General features: G+C 47.7%; 1 protein-coding gene across 1 annotated transcript in view; it reads left to right on the top strand.

Moving 5' to 3' along the window:
• Nucleotides 1-20,704, top strand: part of LOC138452929 (zinc finger protein 777-like) — a 161,080-nt gene extending 140,376 nt beyond the window's left edge. The window contains exons 7-9 of the mRNA XM_069605290.1: nt 721-816; nt 3,984-4,097; nt 18,969-20,704. Of these exons, the coding sequence (XP_069461391.1) occupies nt 721-816; nt 3,984-4,097; nt 18,969-19,768 (1,010 nt within the window). The 3' untranslated portion in view covers nt 19,769-20,704. The remainder of the gene's footprint in view (nt 1-720; nt 817-3,983; nt 4,098-18,968) is intronic.
• The last annotated feature ends 319 nt before the right edge of the window (nt 20,705-21,023 follow it).

The raw sequence follows: 21,023 nt of genomic DNA, 5'->3' as shown, positions 1-21,023 counted from the left end.
GCCAGGAGAAGAGAATCATTCACCCTGGCAAGACGAGTACTGTGTTGGGAACAAGTAACTAGGGAAGAGAGTCGTTCTATCCCTCCCAAACCCCCCCCCACCCGCCCAACCCGACCCTGAAGTGAAGAAACTGCATTTTCTGGTGCAGAGTGTTATAGGGTTGACAATCCTTTGTTTGAGAAATATTGGGACCAGGGGTAGGGAGTCCTTCCCCGTGGTTAAGAAGTTACAACCAGAACTGTGGCACCCAGTCCAGGAGAAAGGGACTCCTTCTCCTGGACCATTACACTGGCACAACCTTCTAGTTTAGTTATAAGTGCGAGGGACAGAATTAGAAATTGTAACACAGGACGATGGACTATTTAGTTTACACGGACATTCTGACAGACCCCTTCAGTATTTTAGTTGAGGCAGGGAAACCCCTCATAGAAGTAGAGAACGTTTGGTATTCTTGTTCATGGTGAATGAAAGTCTATAATGACCACTATGCCACCTGTGTGTCCGTCTCCTCCTTCTGCGCCCTTACAGATGTTTGAAACTCAGTTGGATGAGCGCTGGCTGGGTTACTTTTGTGAACCAGGGTCAGCATGTTGTAGCTGTGACTGGTTTAGTGTGAGCTTGTTCAGCGGGGGCCAAAGTTGCATAGAGTTGGGGATGGTTTGTTCAGGTTTGTGACACACAGCCTTAATCGGATGACTTTTTCTGTCCCCTTCTCCTTAGATGATTCTATTCTTAAATCCATGCTGCCTGTGAGATTCAAGGACAGTCCCAAGACTTACGACGACAGCAGTGATCAGGATGATCTAGACGACGAAAGTATGCACAAATCATTAATATAATGCATGTTCAATGTAAGCGGTATTGAGTCTCTTTACAAGCACTTCTCTGGGTAGACAAATTCCTGATCTTTGTGGTTTTCAGGTGGGGGTCATGGGTGAAGGGGAGCTCCAATGATTCATCTTTCTGCAGTCGGTGCTCACTTGCTCTCTTGATTGGTTTGTAATGTATAAATCGCCTACATGAATTATTAAAAGGGGATTTATAGGGGTTTGTGGACACATAAGAGACTATTTTCATAATTTGTGACATGTGATTAATGGTTTGTCCTGTCTGCTGTGCACCAAATTGGTGTTTGTTAGGCAGAATTGCAGGCAGTACCCTCTGGGAACGCCACATACAATTGAGACTACAGATGTAAGCACAACCAACCTTTGGTATAAATCTGTACCACACACATTTTGGTAGCGAGCTGAGCAGCCAGGCTATCCCAAGAGGGAATGTGAGCAGTAGTTGAAGTTACACAGAAGTATCGCAATCGCAGTGGTTCAAGTAGACACTTACACAAGGTTTCTTGGCAAAAAATACTTATACCTTTACACAATCATTTAGAAAACATTCACTAGTAGAAATCAACTTAATATGAAACACCAATACACTACAGTAACAAACTCTGCATTGTCCACAAGGCTCTCTGGGTCTGGGTCCAACATACCTTCAGCTGTCCCTCTGCAAATACCTCCCATCTCGAGCACTCCGCTCCTCTACCTCCAACTCCCTCAGGGTCAGTCGTTTCTCAAAGAAACAAGCTGGGGGTAGATCTGTCTTCGGCTGGGGTCTCCCTCTGAAACAGCGTCCCTGCCACTCTAAAACTGGAGGAGAACCATCTCCGGTTCCGGAAGCACCTCAAGACCTTCCTCTTTCCTTCTGCCTTCTCCCCTGCTGATTCTACTCTCCCTCTGCTCCATGCACCTTGCCACCCCCTGTCCTCCGGGGCCCAGGTACCTGCTCATCTTGCCACCCTCACGCACTGCCTCTGGGCCACCCCTTGCACTGGGGTCTGTATCTGTACCCATACAGCCCTCCCCTTTTCTTCCTGCACTTTTAGACCTACCCGGCCTGCTGCCATAAACCCAGCACTTGCCACTTGCTGGCTGCACTCCTATTGTTTGTTGCCTTTTTATTTATTAATGTATTATTTTTGTTTTTTCCTCTTCGTTCCGCACTCTCCTTCTGTTCCCCCTTCCATGCACTTCTCCACCTCTACCCTGCTCTTACGCATTCTCAGACACTGGGCCTAGTAAGATAGTTGTTTTTGTTCTCCCCTGTTCCCCTTCCTTGCCTTGTCGCGCTCTGAAACACTTGTGTATGAGCGCGATAGAAATCAAATATCCATATCAAAGTTGTAGGGACTGTTTGTGCTCCCCTGGAAAAGGAGCCAAATGGCACTTCAATTACTTTCAATGGGAAGAGAATGATATAGGTTTTTTTTACAATGGGTTAGAAAACACTTCTGTTGGGCAATGCAAAGGTTCAGTATACCAGGAGGGTCAGTTCAATTCAATAGGCCAGGCCAAAGTCAATAGTCTAGTGTTCTTGGATAGGACAGGTCAGTTCTGGTAACAAACGGAGAAGTATTTGTGAAAAGTTCTCAGAAGTAGTTTAGACGAAAAAGAATGATATGCTGGGTCACAAGCTGATTAGGCCTTCAAGTTGGGAAAGTTTCACGTACTTTCACCGCAAGAGTTAGGATCTCTCAGCCGGATGGCACAGTACCTTAAAGTGAAGCAAAAAGATGCAGCTGAAGACGTTGGTTCCTGGCAGTTCCTGCAGATCTCGCTGTTACTGAGCCTCAGTTGTAGGGACAAGAGGGAGTATGTCGGGGGACTCCTGCACTGCACGGGATCGTCGTCGGAGCAAACAAAATGCAGTCACTTTGGTTCAAGTAGCCGTTGCTTAAAGACACAAACTGGTTTCCCTCTCCCTGGCTTAAGCAGCATTGAGAATGGTATCTAGGTGTCTTCTGAGCCGATTGGTCCCACCAACTCAAGGGAAGAAGCCGTCTGTGAAGGAGCTTCTCTGTCGAATTGAGTTCTGGGGATTCGCTTGTGCAGCAGGGCTTCACCGGGCAAACCAACGGTCCAGTGGTTGCAGCAGCCGTCCTCTTCCAGCTCGTCTTTGGTTCTTTCTTTCCAGTGGTCGACTCTACCTTCCAATCCTGGAGACTTGCCTTTTAAACAGTTTTCTACCTTTAATTCCAGCCTAGCTGCCACTCACCAGCAGGGTGGTTGTCCTTGCTGGACAGTCAGCCAGCCAATCACGCCAGAGTGCGTTTGGGTCTCCTAGGAGACCGAGCACAGGGAGTTTTGGGCACCTCCCTCACTTCCTGCCCACCACAGACACTCAGACGCCAAGGGCGGACTTCAGTCCTGAAGCCCGCCAAAGGCTCACGAACAAAGGGACCAAACCTGGTTTGGCGCACAGAGTTAAACACCAGAAGGACCTTTCCACAAAGAAACAGCGAAAAAAGATGACCAGTGTCTGTTTTTACAGAGGGGTCTTATGCGCCATATTGAAAAAAGTCGGGGAAAAATCATGGTATTTCATTATAAAACCACTGTCACTAGCCATTTCAATAGGAAAGGGTAGCTTTTGATAGCTACAAGAGTGTCTAGACATAGGGGATACTAAGTAACCCCTCCAGCACTCTTTGGGAAGATAGTGTGTGCTGGGTCTATGAATTAAAAAAGAATAGTAAAGTCGATTTAACTTTTCATTCTCTGGGGAACAGTAGTTCACCCCAGAGAAGGTATGTAAACCGTGGGAAGTCCAAAGCGCATCCCTGTGCCACTGTACTAAAGGTGTGACACAAAAATGAAAAGATGATGCCTACGGAGTTATCTAAACTCCACAACCCAAGCAAATAAACACAGAAAAACAACAGAATTCAAAGTTCAAAGTCCCCAAGGTCAGCAAAAGAGCTGGGGGTCTCAAAGGTAGAGAGGCATTAGCACCCCTATGAAAATTCTTCCTAACAGTGTTTTTGTTACTTTGTCTGTGGAATGGGGACGTTTTGTTGTAAATTACTTCTTATGTCTCTGGGGATGTTTGTTAACGTCTTCCTGCCGGATCCGAGATGCTCTGTTGATATGATCCTAGGCTTCCATGAAGCATAGTCAATGAATGTGTGTTTTCTGATATTGCAGGTTGTGTTATCACTTCACCGGAGGTGTATTCGTGGACCAAGCCTGCGAGAACACCCTTTCCCAACCCTCTTCGGTACAGTGTGGGAAAAGGACGTGTTGATAACTGCCCCATGCGTAAGTGCTATTAGGGTGACTGCTGGTGCACAGTAACTGCAAGGGGGAGTGGGGGGGGGGGTAGAGGCGTCTTTCTATGTTTGAACTTGCGATACTGAGAAAAGAAGTATGCACACACATTCCCCACAGTGGAGTAACTTTGCTGAAAATGTTGGGGGGGACATGACATCTGAAGAAAAAGTGCCCCAGCCAAATGAATGGGGACATAATGGTGTGCCATGAAAGCTGGGGGGGGACAAACACCCCTGTCCCCCCCCCTAAAATTACGCCCATGGTTCCCCACACTGAATCAAGGCAAGAGTGAATCGGATTAATGTTTCATCTGCAGTGGCTGGTATCTAGCTAGCCAGTAAGCAAACACGTTTTCTGTGACATATAATGGTCGGTCTCCTGCCAAGCCCGTTTTCAAATTCTCTGAATGTCATGTTTTCTCTTTACTTTCCGATTGCTGCAGCCCTGGTTGCAGAGTTGCATGGCACTACACCACTACTCCCTTTTTATTGCCTGAGCAGCTACTGTCGGAGTGTGTGAAGAAATACATCTTTTGTTTTGGCGCATACAGCGACACTTGCGCCAACTGGAATACAAACTGTGATGCTGGAAATGCATCGGAGGGACAGAGCCTCCGTATCCTTGTCCTTTACTGCTTTTTATCGTGTGTTCTGTCGTGTTTTCCGTGCAGGAGTTCATATGGGACTCCTGGTGGTGCAGCTCTCTCTCATTTGGTTTGGTGAACAGACCCATGGGGGATACCCTTATGGCACCCATGGGTAGGGATGCAACCCTGTGCCCCTAGTGTATGTTTGTGGGCAGGGCACCTGTGTGTGACCCACCGAGCAGGGTACGGGCTGGTGGCAGCTCCGTGCTGAAATGACTGGTGCCCTGAGCGTCCTCCATTTTGGGATGCCCAGGCCCTGTCATTGGGAATCGGTAGATTCCAGATGGAGACAAAATGGCCCCCATGGCCGCTTGCCTTCCATCACCTGTTACCTTGATGTTCCCGAAGTCCCAGGAAGCCCTGCCTCTGTCCCTTCCCCATGACCGGCTGTTGGATGGAAGTTCCATATATGGTAGTGTGGGGAAGTGCCGACCAGACTGGCTGGAGCCTTCTCAACGACCATATGTTGTGGGTACGCCTGTGGGTGGGACCTGGGTGAATGGAGTGTGTGACGAATATGCATTCTATGTTGTGGCTGTCTAGTATCTGGTGGTTGACACAATGACTGAGACAGCCCTGCCCGAAACCGGTATGAATGCAGCTTGGAGTGTTGAATGGCTTGGTACTTGTCCCAATACACATAACTTGTTATGAGTGTCTGGAGGGAAGTGAATGGCCTGAATGCCCCGTGTGCCTGATTGGCTGCCTTGCCTGCCTGCATGACCGTAGTCGTGATTGGATGCTTCAGTGTGACCCAGCGGAATGTATGGGAGATCAACAGTATATCTGGGGACCTCTCACTGCTAGGAATCGTGTTCAGAAGCTGAAGTCCACTACGACGAGTAACTGGAGTAACTGGAGTAACTGAAGCTTGATCTTGAAACCCTGCTGGACGAGAAGAATTGCTGTTGCTCTCCTTCGCAATCTGAAAGCTGCTGTGCTTCAAGAACTCACCCAGAGAGGATCTGGTAAGGCGCCCTCTTCCCGAGCTGCGAGGGACCATCGTGCACAGCTGATCTTTGCCTAAGCTCCCTGGTAGACAGACCTTCGACAGACTGCTGACCCGATACGGGGACTGCTGCAGAACTCCAAGGAGAAGCGCCCGGACTGTTGTCCGCCACTGTCGCCGACCGCCGTCGCCGACTGGAGCCGCCGTGCTCCCGTTGCCTAAGAACTTCATTGATCCAAGGACGCTCTCGTCCGCATCGCTGGCGCTGTTTCCTGCTGGATAAGGCCTGATCGTCGACGCGCCAAGGAGCATCCACCGGTGGGTTACCCGCCACCCAAAGACCACAGAGATGCCGACGGCTCGATGCCCTTGCTGGGCCACAGTAGTTCAACTCTTGGCGGTCCAGAACTATCGACACCCAGGTGCCCCGCACACCTCTTCCTGGCAGGACGTTTACGCTACGACGCAGCCACTTCACCGCCGTAGCTCGACCTGTTCTCTGTCAGACGTTCGACGACCCGTGCCTCCTGCTGAAAGGGAGCACACTCAAGAAGGGTTGTCGATTTCCCCGATGAGGAATGCTACAACGCCAAGGTACTTTGGGGTTGCAGAACTATTGGAAAGTCTAGTGTGAACAATATATGGACTGGGCTTGTATCTTTCTTCTACAGGTTGCCCAGGTGGGGGGGAATCTCCACACAGAACTGTGTCTAGGTATCAGGGCCAGTATTCTGCCTATTGCTCAACCATCTTTCTTTTCTTCCCCTCTCTACTGCTGGTTTCCTCTTTATTTTAATCTGTGTGTCATTCTGACCGTATTCACTTTAATAATATCTAATAAAAGTACAAAGTGAGTTATCGTGATCGTGTATATGACCTTGAATATTAAATATATAAAGACTGTGTTTTAACCGATACAGTGTGCGGACATTCCTTTGTGGGTGCTTGGGGACTACGCTGTACTTAAGAACCAGCTTGCATCACCTCCTGAGAAGCTAGGCCTTGATTGCTCGACCACATACCAATAATGGAGAATCTTGGCTGGGGTCCTCTGTGCCTCTCCTCTACCATATAGAGAGCAGAAGTACAGGACCCCCCCCCCCCCCCCAGTCTTTACACAAATCTTGCTAACAAAAGGGACCCGGGGTGTTGCAATGGCAATACTTCCCGAATCGGCTGAAGTACAATCTGTGCAGTGGGCTTAATGGGTAGAAACCATACTTTTTAGCAGACTATGTAGTCACTTATGGGTTTTAGATTGGATTTGGTCAAATCCAGAGAGAGTGGCTCTGCTTTTATGCTCTGTTTTAGGAGTCCTTATGACTCCTCAAGACACTTGCACTCCAAATCTTCCCCATAGTTCCTTAGCGTGTGGCCCATACTCTCTTAGCTAGGCTTGTGGTCACTTTATCTTTGGTGCAATATGGCTACCACCTTTTGGAAACAATTGTACCTGATTGGGGTCTATTTTGTCCCCCTCTATTTACAGAATTGAGTTAGTGTTTGTTTGCATCGAGTGGGCAGGGAGAACAGGAGGTTCACATGACTATCGATTGTCTCTCTTTGTGTATATGTGGGTGGCTGTTGGGGAGAATCCTCATTTCGAATGGATTGTGTCCTCCCACGTATTCCTCATGTTATATTTCCATATCCAGCTGCTTCAGAATTTTTTTTCCAGCATAGGTCGCTGCGCATCGATGTTGGTCAACTCGATGTCCCTCGGAGGCCTCAGTCTCGATGTCGACATCGATGGTATAAAGCACGTGCAGCGACTGTTGGCTTCAGTTCCGTATTTGTGCGTACTTTATCGCTTCGGATACGGTACGCTTCGGTTCCATATCGAGATTTTTCGAATATATTGTTGAAAATGGCATCATCATAGGCGTCTTCGACTCTTGAGATCGGGCTTTAAGAAGTGCCAAGATTGTGGGCTAAGATGACCCTTATGGACACCCATTGGGTGTGTCTGTGGTGCCTCGGTTCCTCTCACGCTGCTTTCGACTTTAAGGCCTGCCTATCAATTGACGCGAAAGCCCTGAAAGAGCGAAGAGGAAAATTAGTGGCAGGTATGTCAAAATCCCCTTCGACCCGTCATAAATAAGTGTCTTTAGACGAGTCAAGAAATGTTTCTCCTAGTCTTAAAATGACAGAGGTTGAGATCATTCTCGCCACTCATCGTCACGACGGTGGAGGAAAAGGCACCATAGGTCGCCCTCTTGAGTTCCTCCCTAGAACGGGTTAAATGCCTGATGAAATCGGGTAAAAATTAGGCAAGTATTTGAGAATGCGGCCTTGACCCCTGTTATGCAAGATTTGATGCAGTCACCTTGTGGGAGACTACACCAGTCATGTCCTCTTGGTAATAGGTAACCAACACATTGGTATAGGTCTGTACTACACAAGTTGGTAGTGTGACTGAAAGAGGGGTAAATGTGAGCTTTAGAGCTGTAACATCGAAATCCACAAATACAAGTGTCCAAATAACACTTGTACTCAAGGTTTTCTTGTAAAATAATTACTTAACTGGCAGTTTTAAATAAGCATTCTTTAAAAGGGCAATGTGGAACAATAAAAAAGCACTTAAAAATACTTTCTCAGAATCAAGTCAAGCAAGTAGCTCCTCTTTATAGATGCATCATACACACTTCCTACACCCTGAGGTGAATCCACTAACTAGGACAGTAATTGGCCTTTATATATCACTTTTGTTCTAGATAGAATTCTGAGGTTGGTAAAACAGGAAAGGTTTAAGGAAGGAAAAAGGTTAACGGGTTCTCAGAGCATGTGAGCACTTTTAAATCCCCCAATGAAGTCTGGATAAAAACGTTTCCCAGCAAATATTAGTTAAAAACCAATCTATTGCCTATGAGGGACAGTAAGAATCCAAGTCAATGGGTTAGAAGAGTCTGCAGGGAGCCAGGACAGCCAAAGGCAATTTGGAACAAAGACTATGGAGCGGAGGCACTTCTTAGACAAAGTCTTACACAAAGAAGAGAGTTTGTTGGAGAAAAACACTGTTGGGCCACAAGCTGTTACATTTGTGAAAAGTTAATTCTGATATCAACTCTAGAAAGCAGCTACTGCAAGTCCCAAGTGAGAAAAGCAAGCTGCAGACAAAGAGGTAAGTACCCCTTAGTCAGAACAGTACCTTAGGTTATAAGATCAGGATCCAGCTGGTTGCAGTGTTGCCGATCCAGTGTTCCTGGGCCTCAGTCGTGGGGACAAAAGGGAGGACGTCTGGAGAACAGCAGTTCAGCGGCAGCTACGTGCTCATTTCAATTCAGCTGCACTAAAAGTTTCAGCTACCGGCAAATAGCACCACCGCGGATCTCGGTCACTGGATGGGCTTTCTTCACTCCTTGAGTCCAGCACTCTGGTCAGGTGACTCGAGCATGGGTCGTCCTATTTCGGGAGGGTCCTCAGGATCTTCCGGGAGCTTCAGTTCGGCTTAAAGACGTTGCACTCGACATCATATTTCTTGACCCCTGGCACTCCGTTCCAGCAGCAGCAAAAAAATACAGCCAGTTGGGGAAGGTCTTCCGCAAAGTTAGTCTTGGGATTAGTTCCTACCAACCCAAGGGAAGAAGTTGTCCTTTCCGGAGCTTCACTTGTCGATTAGGAAAAGCAGTTTCAGCACAGCAGCAGGTCTTCACCGGGCAGTTCAAAGGTCCCAGAGGATGCAGCAAGCTTCTTTTCACGATTAATTTGTGGATGTTTCGTCCAGTGGTCGACTGTCTTCAGTCCAAGAAGCCTCGCCTTTTATGCAGGTTTCGCCCATTCATGCACAGCCTAGCTGTCACGCACACAGCAGGGTGGTTGTCCTGCAAGGACAGCCAGCCAATCAGGGCTGGGTGTGTAACGCTCACCTGATTCTCGCAGAGGCGCCGGTCTTGACTGGGCGACTACCGTATCTTCAAAGGTGATGTGCAGCACCCGGTTGGCTCTTTGGGCTGGACCTCTGTGCCCTGTATGCCTGACGTGCAGAGTAAGATGTCTGCAGATAGAAAATACGGGGTTAATGAACTGGGGTTATTGGGGTGTCCCTATCTCTTTCCTCTTCTCCTCTCCTGTAGACCCCCACAGGTTAACGCTCTCACCTTAGGTAAGTGAATGCCGAGCTCTCCATCTGCCTCGGGGCAGGGTGCTGTAACCAGTTTCTTCACTGGATAGGTAGCGCAGGCCTCTTGACTTCAGAGGACTGCTGTCCGTCGTTTACTGCACGAACGGTAAGTTTCGAGTAACTCAAATGTCTTTAAAGTCTTTAATAATGATGTCTCTTGTTTTGCAGGGTTCCGGCGATGGCGGATGACGGGCTGAAGTGAGTTGAAGATGGAGCCCGTGTGATGAATAGAAGCGCCTGGAAGCACGTAAGTAAGCGCTTGTTGCCAGCTTCACGAGGCGCTCTAACTGTCTTTTTATTTTGCAGGTACAAGTTCGGAGCGGCTGCAGGGTGCCGGGATACCCACTGGGTTAGATGTGGAAAGGAGTAATGGCACGTGAGTATTAAAGTTCCCCAATGTCTTTAAACGCACCTTGTTTTGTCTTTCAGATGCGAGATGCAGCGCCGACGGCCTCCGGAGCGTGCGAAGAGTTGGTAAGCTTTTGTCTTTCAGATGCCGGAATGCAGTGTGAAGACCTCCGGAGCGCACGAAGAGTAGGTAAGCCTTTGCCTTTCAGATGCCGGAATGCTAACCTGTTCTTTCTTGTCTTTATAGGTGTTGCTGAAGACTGGATTCAGGATGGTAAGCCTTTTTCCTTAGGCCCAGGACCGGATGCAGAAGACACGATGAGCGTTCTGCTGCAGAGGGTGCAGAATAACGCAAAGCAAGATTCATCCACCGGGTGTGTTTTAAATAGCCTCCTGTAGTGCTTAGGTGTCTCCTTCCACAGCCACGCCTAAGTAAGAAAAGAGTTCCTGGTAAAAAAAGAGTTCCTGCCTTCCAGAAGAGTTCCAGTGTTCTGAATCTAGGGAGTGGCTCCAGCCCCACCCAACAGGAAAAGTAGTTCCAAACAGAAGAGGATCAGAGGCTCAACTGGCAGGCAAGTAAGCAGCATGGTCTGCTGCAGGTAAGTCCACCCAAGCATTATGAGCCCGGCGCTTCCAGCGCTGGGACTGGGCATATTTATGAGCCTGGTGCCACTGGCGCCAGGACTGGGTCCAAAAGGTCCCAATTGGGACTGGTTGGCACTCGGAACCTGGGTTATGGATCTGCTTCCAAGGGAGTTGGGAAAACCCTGACCTTTTGGAAGCAGAGATCATGACATTACCCCCCCCTCAAGGCCCCTCCCAAACCGGGCTTCTTCGGGGGTTTTGGCTTGTCAGGAAATGTTCGGTGAAATCTTTTGATTAGGCGAGGAGCGTGGACATATTCAGCAGGTTCCCAGGATCTCTCTTGGGGGCCGTAGCCTTTCCAGTCAATTAGGTAGAATAGTTTAGATTTGGAGATCTTGGAGTCCAGAATGCTTTTGACTTCAAACTCGAGTTCTCCATCAACTAGGATAGGTTTTGGAGATTTGGTTAGTCGTGTTTGAGGTTGCACAGGTTTTAATAGAGAGACGTGGAAGACCGGATGTATCTTCATGTGGGGGGGCAAGTCCAACTTGACCGCTACTGGGTTTACTATGGTAGTGATGGAATAGGGACCAAGGTATCTTGGGTTGAATGTGCGTGGCCCTTTTAGAGATAGATATTTGGTGGATAACCAGACTTGATCCCCTACTTGATAGTGAGGGGCTTCCTTCCGATGTTGATCTGCTCCTTTCTTGTATTGTTCTTTAGCCCTTTGAAGGTGAGAAACAGCTTCCTTAAAGGCTTGGGTGATTGTAGAATGCAGGTAGTCTACTGCTGGTGTTTCAAGATCTTGGAGGGGATCCAACTCCGAGGTTCGAGGGTGACTGCCGTACAAAAGAAAAAACGGGGTTTTCCCAGTTCCCGAATGGACAGAGTTATTGTAGGCATACTCGGCTATCCAAAGGATATCTTTCCAAGTTTTTTCAGTTTGTTGCAGCATGCAGCGTAAATACTGTTCCAGAGTTTGATTGGTCCTCTCGGTTTGTCCGTCGGTCTGAGGGTGGTGACTGGTCGATAGTCTCACATCAATTTGCGCCGACCGACAGCAACTTCGCCAAAAATGAGAAATAAATTGACTACCTCGATCCGAAATTAGAACCGAAGGAAAACCGTGCAGTCGGACGATGTTTTCGAGAAATTCTCGGGCCAGAGTTGCTGCTGTTGGCAAGCCTTTGAGCGGAATGAAATGCGCCATCTTGGAGAATAAGTCCACGATTACTAGAATCGTATTGTATCCGGAGCATGGAGGTAGATCGGTGATGAAGTCCATAGAAAGCGTATGCCAAGGGCGAGGTGGGATGTCAATAGGGCGTAAGAGGCCTGCTGGTCTTTCCTTTTGACTCTTGTTTTGGGCGCATACTCCACAGGACATTATAAAGTCTCTGATATCTTTTTTCCAAGACGGCCACCAGAAGTAGCGCTTGATCTTTTCTGAGGTCTTGGCTATACCGGGATGACCTTCCATTAAAGAGTCGTGATAACAAGAGATTACCTTTTTCTGTAAATCTGTGCTGGGTAGGTATAATCGTTCTTGGAAATACAATAAGTTGTCCTTTACTGCAAAGTCCTTTCCCTGCAGATGCCAATTCTGTATGTCTGCTGGAGTTACAAGTTGCCTGGCTTTATCCTTAACTTCCTCTATGGATTCTGTGGTGATTACACCCAGAATTCTTTGTTCGGGAATGATTGGTACAGGTTTAGGGTTGATCAAGTGTTCTTCCACTCCCATCCGAGAAAGGGCATCGGCTTTACCGTTCTTGGTACCAGGTCGATAGGTAATTATGAAGTCAAACTCGGCAAAGAATAATGCCCAACGGAGTTGTCTAGAGGATTGGGCTTTTGCGGTTTTCAAATATTGCAGGTTTCGGTGATCCGTAATCACAGTAACGGTGTGTCGGGCCCCCAGCAGATAATGCCGCCAAGCCTTAAAGGCAGACTTGTTAGCCAAAAGTTCCTTGTCAGTAATCGTGTAATTGACTTCAGGAGGCGAGAATTTGCGGGACTAAAATGCCACGGGATGCAACTGATTGGTTACCGGGTCCTTTTGTGATAGAACTGCCCCCATGGCAAGGCTTGAAGCATCAGTTTCCACAATATAGGGGAGTTCGGGGCGAGGGTGTTTTAAGATTGGTGCAGAGATAAATTTAGTCTTCAAATCCTGGAAAGCTTGTTCCGCCTCGGTAGACCATTCAAAACGTTTGTTTTTCTTTAACAAGGCAGTGATGGGCTGGACTATTCGAGAGAACTCGGGGATAAACCTGCGGTAAAAGTTAGCGAAGCCTAACATGCTTTGCACACCTTTTACGGAGGATGGTGATGGCCATTTGAGAACTGCATCGACCTTCTTTGAATCCATACGCACTCCGCCAGGTGATAATATGAATCCCAAGAATTCAACTTCAGTCACGTTGAAAACACATTTTTCCAACTTAGCGAAAAGTTTGTGTTGACGCAATCTTTCGAGGACCATTTTCACGTGTTTCCGATGTTCAGATTCCGATGAAGAATAAACGAGAATGTCGTCGATGTAAACAACAACACACACATCTATGAGCTCTCTGAGGACATCGTTCATAAAATATTGAAAGGCGGCCGGGGCATTGCAAAGTCCGAAGGGCATGACCTGATATTCAAATAGCCCATACTTGGTGCGGAAGGCCGTCTTCCATTCATCGCCCTCTTTTACTCGTACCAAGTGGTAAGCTCCTCTAAGATCCAGCTTTGTATATATGCATGCTTTTCTGACTTGGTCCAGGAGTTCAGGGATCAAGGGTAACGGATATCTATTCTTAACGGTGATCTGGTTCAGGGAGCGATAATCGATACAAGTTCTAAGGTCTCCTTCCTTTTTTGGAACGAAGAACAAAGCTGAAGAGGCAGGGGACTTGGAGGGACGAATAAACCCATTTGCCAGGTATTGATCCAGGTATTGTCGAAGGTGAAGGTTCTCAGGCTCGGTGAGGGCATAAATTCTACTACAAGGAGGAGTAGATCCAGGTATCATGTCTATCTGGCAGTCATAAGACCTATGAGGAGGTAGAGAGTTAGCCTGCTCCTTCCGGAAAACATCTTGGTATTCCAGGTATTCGGGAGGTAACTGGGGAGTCTCTGAAGAAATTGCTGCCAGTGCAACACCAGGTGGAGGGTGACACGTAGAGACACATTCTGGAAACTGGACCGTTCTTGCTCGCCAATCGATCAGAGGATTGTGTTTCTCTAACCAAGGTATTCCTAGAATAATCTGGAACTGAGGGGCCTTGATCACGTCGAACACGATCTTCTCATGGTGTCCATCTTGACTTACTAGCGTCACCTCTTGAGTGGTATGCGTTACTGGCCCGGAGGCTATCTCCGTACCATCCACCGTAGTAATGACGTCCTTTACAGCCTTGGGACAAAGAGTTAGATTCATCCTCAAAACCATTTCATGATCCACATAATTGCCGATGGCACCGCTGTCGACGTAAGCTTCAATTGCATGTAATCGACCCGGATTATCAGGGCTAATGAGGACCATAGGTATCACAAAATGCGAGGTCACGGAACTGGTTTTCACGCTCGGCAAGAGGACCTCTATTCTTGTCGGGCGAGGTCGTTTCCCTGCTCAGAGTTTGTAACTGTGGTAACTGCAGCTCCTACTGCCTTCTTGGCAGGTTTCACCGGACAGTCTCGAAGAAAGTGCCCTGAGTTTCCGCAATATAGGCATAATTGCAACTGTTTTCTCCTTTCCCGCTCCCTTTGTGTTAGAGGACCTTTCAGACCCCCTATTTGCATGGGTTCCCCGGAGTCTACTCCTTTGGAAGGAGTTGGCGGTTTGGAAAATACTCGAGCATCAAACTTGGAACGATCGGCCTTCCTGTTCTGCAGTCTGTGATCTATTTGAACGACCAAGTCTATATAATCCGAACAGTCTTGTGGGGGATTCACTACTTGGGCTAAAACGTCTTTGAGCTCTCCACGTAGACCTCTATAAAACAGCGTAATCCTTTTGTCCTCAGGCCATTGAGTTTCCACTATTAGTCTATTGAAAGATGCAATATAAGCCAAAAGGTCTTGATTACCCTGTCGCAACGAAAGAAGCTCATTGTCCAAGGCCTGCCCCTGTGCATGTCTTGCGAACAGTTTTTCCATACTAAGCTGAAAGGCTTGAAAATCATGGAGAACCGGATCATCTTGATTAACTAGAGGGATCGACCAGTCTGCCGCATTGCCACTAAGGTATGAAAGTACAAAAGCTACTTTAGCTTGATCAGTTGGAAAGGCTGCTGGCCGGCATAAGAAGTGCAACCGGCACTGATTGATAAATACCGCAAACCTCTTTGGATCACCAGAAAATCGTTCGGGCGGAGCCAGAGGTACATTCCCAGGTAGGTTGATCTGCACTGGATTCATAGAGGATGTTGAAGGAAGATTTGCCCCTGATGCGGGTAGCGGGGTCTGTCCGTCCGGCTTGTGACTGTAGCAATTGTCTAGCAAGATCATCTGTTCTCTCCTTGGAAATAATTAGTTCCCTCCTTAGAGCGTTCGTTTCCTGACGAGCTGCATGCACTTCTGCCCTTAGTTCCCCAAGTAACCGGGCTAGGTGGTCAGTATCCGAGGTTTCCATAGCGCCTGGGCGAGAGTTTTGCGGTAGGCTTTGCGTTCTGTAACGCTCACCTGATTCTCGCAGAGGCGCCGGTCTTGACTGGGCGACTACCGTATCTTCAAAGGTTATGTGCAGCACCCGGTTGGCTCTTTGGGCTGGACCTCTGTGCCCTGTATGCCTGACGTGCAGAGTAAGATGTCTGCAGATAGAAAATACGGGGTTAATGAACTGGGGTTATTGGGGTGTCCCTATCTCTTTCCTCTTCTCCTCTCCTGTAGACCCCCACAGGTTAACGCTCTCACCTTAGGTAAGTGAATGCCGAGCTCTCCATCTGCCTCGGGGCAGGGTGCTGTAACCAGTTTCTTCACTGGATAGGTAGCGCAGGCCTCTTGACTTCAGAGGACTGCTGTCCGTCGTTTACTGCACGAACGGTAAGTTTCGAGTAACTCAAATGTCTTTAAAGTCTTTAATAATGATGTCTCTTGTTTTGCAGGGTTCCGGCGATGGCGGATGACGGGCTGAAGTGAGTTGAAGATGGAGCCCGTGTGATGAATAGAAGCGCCTGGAAGCACGTAAGTAAGCGCTTGTTGCCAGCTTCACGAAGCGCTCTAACTGTCTTTTTATTTTGCAGGTACAAGTTCGGAGCGGCTGCAGGGTGCCGGGATACCCACTGGGTTAGATGTAGAAAGGAGTAATGGCACGTGAGTATTAAAGTTCCCCAATGTCTTTAAACGCACCTTGTTTTGTCTTTCAGATGCGAGATGCAGCGCCGACGGCCTCCGGAGCGTGCGAAGAGTTGGTAAGCTTTTGCCTTTCAGATGCCGGAATGCTAACCTGTTCTTTCTTGTCTTTATAGGTGTTGCTGAAGACTGGATTCAGGATGGTAAGCCTTTTTCCTTAGGCCCAGGACCGGATGCAGAAGACACGATGAGCGTTCTGCTGCAGAGGGTGCAGAATAACGCAAAGCAAGATTCATCCACCGGGTGTGGTTTAAATAGCCTCCTGTAGTGCTTAGTGTCTCCTTCCACAGCCACGCCTAAGTAAGAAAAGAGTTCCTGGTAAAAAGAGTTCCTGCCTTCCAGAAGAGTTCCAGTGTTCTGAATCTAGGGAGTGGCTCCAGCCCCACCCAACAGGAAAAGTAGTTCCAAACAGAAGAGGATCAGAGGCTCAACTGGCAGGCAAGTAAGCAGCATGGTCTGCTGCAGGTAAGTCCACCCAAGCATTATGAGCCCCGCGCTTCCAGCGCTGGGACTGGGCATATTTATGAGCCTGGTGCCACTGGCGCCAGGACTGGGTCCAAAAGGTCCCAATTGGGACTGGTTGGCACTCGGAACCTGGGTTATGGATCTGCTTCCAAGGGAGTTGGGAAAACCCTGACCTTTTGGAAGCAGAGATCATGACAGGGTGCATTCAGGTTACCAAGGAGACTTAAGAACGGGAGTTTCGGGCACCCAACTTCCTGCCCTGCCAGACACACTGGAGCCAGAGACGGGTGCCAATACTGAAGCCCGCCAAAGGCAAAACGAACAAAAGGGTTAAACCTGGTTTGGCGCACAGAGTAAAACCCAAGAAAGACCTCCCAAACAAGAAATGGCAAAAAAGACCACCAGGCCATTTTGACACAATGGTCACCCATGGGTGCTATACTGCAGCGGAGGATTCAGCCTGCGGTAGAAAAGCACAATGGTAGGAAAATGTAACCACTGCCACCAGCCATTTAAAGTAGTGAGGGTACCATAAAATCTTTTACATGAGTAGGTAGGAAAGGGGGCTACTAAGTAACCCCCCAGCACTCCACATAAGATGGGGGTGGGGGGGATTAGGGGGAGAGGGAATACGAAGCTCTTCCCCACCCCCCACTGTACCTGAATCACCCAACCCAGGAGTGGTTTCCCCTTCACTGTCAGGACTCCGAAGAGCCTCTATGACAAACCAACCAGAGAATCTTCTTTCTAGGACACCAGGCAAGTGCTGTGGTTCTCCCCCACCAACTGGCAGGCTCTAGGGACCTGTACTAACTTCATTACTGCAACTACACTGTCAAACTCCATATTTCTGTTTGCCTTCTGTGGCTAGCTCCTCGTCAGTGTGACTTCAATATTTCTTCGACATTCATTGTTCTTCCTTAGGGGGGGGGGGGGGGGTCAACGAGCCGACCCCTTCCTCTAGAAGCTGAATCCTGTTAGTGGAAGATGTGGGATCCCTGCACCACCAGCAAACACTGACGGAAGCAGACTCTTCTGTCCCCGACCCCTGACCTGGGAACAACTGGATTGGGAATAATCGCACTTTACTGTGGTCTTGGGATCCCTCTTGCACCAGTGACCTGTCGCTGAATTCCTCGCTGACAATGTCTTCAGGAAACTCATCTGGAATCGCTGACCGCCTGCTGCAGAACTACTTTTTATGGTCCCAGGATTTTGTCCTGCGCTGCTAGCGAGTCTTTTCTCAATACATTTCTTCATCCCTAATTCATCTTTAAAGAACCTGTAAGGGCTTACCTCCAATGGAGCTCCAGGAACTGCTCTTTGGCCATTTCTAGAGAACTCTTTCTCGCCAAAGACTTCCCCTGTTTTTGCTATTAGTCTCGCCAGCTTAGATAAAAAATGTATACATAGCTGCTACAGCATTTTCTTTTCCAGGAGAGGCACTCTGTTGACCTAAAGAGCTCTTACCTAAAACTGTTACTTACCTGATACATTGGGGCATTGTCTACTTTGCTTAATTGCATATATTGCTGTATATCTGCGCGTTTTCATACATAAAGATTATATTTATTTTCATGAAAGTGTGTGGACATTCTCTTACTGGGTATTAATGAAAAGTGTACACTTTACCTGGGACCTAGCCCACCCCAGTACCTGAGAGTTATGACAGGGCTGCTCTGTCATGACTAGCACTTGGAGAGCCTGGTAAGCTTCAGGTAATCATTAGGTGTACCCAACTCTGGAAGATACCCCTAAACATCCTGAACACCGACTGGGCTTAAGGAAAATATCCCTAACACTCCAGTTAGTCCATTGTCACTTTGTGCGTCTGCTGCATCAAGTCCCATTACTTGGACCATCTGGAATTGTCTAGAGACTGCGGTAACCTTGAGGGCTACCTGCCACCTTTCTCCAATACTTCAATCAGTTCACTGTCAGTCATTCTTCCACACAAGCTCCCTTTGTTCTGGCCTGCACTGCCTCTCGGCACCAAGGCTTTGAAGTAGTGGGCATTTTTCATTGTGCCAGCAGCCCTAATAACCGAGGCGCACTCTTTTTTATCTGTTAGTGTTTCAGTTGATCTACAATTTAGTATCAATGGTGAAGAGATGTGGGGGCGGGGCGGGCAGAGTATTATCCTCTAGGAGTACACTAGTACTATGGTGAGTAACCTGTTCTTATGGAGTAACCTGTTCTTATGGAGTAACTTGTTCTTAAGGTATCCTACCCATTCTCTGTGTAAAAGCTGTGTGGTTTCCGCCCTGCCTATCCAGCCTCAGATAGTACCCTTCCTGGCTTCTCATTCTCACCTCAGTATAGATTTCAGGCTCCTAATTCCCCAAAGCATGAGCTTTCTTTACCAAACTCTGTTAACCAAACTTCTCTTTTTGTGTCCTACAGGAACTGCAGCTTGGATGAGACGCCTGGAGGAAAGGTCACCTGTAGGATATAATCAACGAGGGCGTGTGCGTGGGAACTCGTCCACCACACAACAGGCTCGGAAAGGGATTGCAAGCACGCCTGGACACTGGGTCCAACCTTTTCCTGGGAAAATCTCAAGGCAGAGAATGGAGACTGCAGCCCTGATTCAGAGACATTTCACCAAAATAGCAATTCCTATTGTCCAGCAGCGAGCGAGTGCTAGTGCCATGCCAACTTTATATCGTGAATCCGATGGCACTTTCCGTATCGGCTGTCCCCAGGGAATCCGCAGTGGGACAGGTCTCTATTGCTGCCCTCAGTGTGGTAAAAGCTTTGACCAGGCGTCTGAGCTAAAAATTCACCAGCGAGTGCACAAAGTGCAGGTCTACAAGTGTACAGAATGTGGCAAGATCTTCAAGCAAGTTTCTTCTCTCAAGGCCCACCACAGAATACACACTGGCGAGCGACCTTACAAGTGTACCCTCTGTGAGAAGACCTTCAACCATGCTTCCAGTTTTACCATTCACCAACGAACGCATACTGGCAATCGACCCTATAAGTGCTCTGAATGTGAGAAGCGCTTCAGCAACAAATCAAACCTCCTGAAACATGAGCGAATCCATTCCAGGGTGCGACCTTACCAGTGTCTTGACTGCCCACAGAGCTTCACTTACAAATCTCATCTCTTGATTCACCAGATCAGTCACTCTGGGGAGAGGCCACAGTTAAGTACTGAAGAACTTGAGGCCAGCTCTTGGGATCTATCTGAAACCAGCTGACGTCAGAGAACAGTGTGAACAGTGATAGAATCACCAATCAGACTTCTAGCTTATTTAGACACCAGAAGATGTGTGTAGTGGAGGCACTCTAAGCTCCAAGATACAAACCTAGAAAGAGACAGCTTCTGGTTAGAAACGATTTCTTGCGGTGTCTGTGTGTTCATCAAAACCTCTGCGTGAAAAAGACCACTTTAACTATAGTGAGATGAAGATTAACCAATGCCACCTTGTGTATGAGAGTCTGCTACGCTGATGCCTGTCCTTTTGTGTAGCTAAGGCTAGAGGTATTTTAGACATCAGGTGATTGATTTAAAGCATTAAATTGGAGCGCTTCCAACCTCTAAATGAGATCAATGGCAGAGAATGTGAAAATTACATTGACATATGTCGACAATTTGTGTAGATCTTACATCCTCTGAATTCTGCAAAACAGATAATGTGTGTGCGTGTGTGGATCTTCCAACTTCTTCATTTTTCGGAAATGGAGATCTGGAACAATATATGGGGACCTATCACCCGGCGAAATCTAGGAAAAAGGTTTGAAAGATTTGGGGAATTTTCCAACCTTTGAATTACAGGAAATTACACACTACGAAGGGAACTCGAGCCTGCCCTTTATACAAAGGTCAGAAAACAGAACTGACAGTCTGAAGCCTCCGAATCCAAAAATGTAGATCCAATAGTCTCCAGAGATTGGACCAGAGTGGGTTGCTTCTGAAATCTGGAAAGCATTTAATGGAGATTGGGGCTATTCCACCTGCCTCAGAAAATGCTAACTAGAGACCGGCCATCTTCGTAGTCTACGGAAACTGAAATCCAATCTGAAAGTTGGCTATATTTGAGACGACCTGACTGATCTGGGTTTGGGGGTTGACACTTTAAAAAGCAAGACCGTTTTCTGAATGTTTCTTATATAAAGTTCGCCTGAAGACCCTTCTCTGCCTGATGCCTGTTTTGTTTCCTTGCATCTGTACTTGGTGGGGTAGTTGGGGATCTTTGTTTCCTCCGAGAAAATGTTGCGTTCATCAGTGAAGAGTTGGGATATTTCTGTACAAAGAGACTCGCTCTACTTACAAATGGGCATCTTTAAATGAGCCTCTTTTATTCGCAAATCTAGGCAGGAAAAGGCTTTACTTTGTCTAGTAGCAGTGGTCTGGTAATCCAGGCCAAGTATGTAGGTTGGGAGTGGGTGAGAGGAAATACCAGCTAACGCTTCAATACAAGGAATGTCCACACCAATGTGAAGGTAAACTTT

The sequence above is a fragment of the Ambystoma mexicanum genome, chromosome 4p (genome assembly GCF_040938575.1).
Source record: "Ambystoma mexicanum isolate Mex_15411 chromosome 4p, UKY_AmexF1_1, whole genome shotgun sequence".
Lineage (NCBI taxonomy): Eukaryota > Metazoa > Chordata > Amphibia > Caudata > Ambystomatidae > Ambystoma > Ambystoma mexicanum.
The sequence above is the reverse complement of the archived record's forward strand: the minus strand, read 5'-3'. Positions and strand labels throughout refer to the sequence as shown.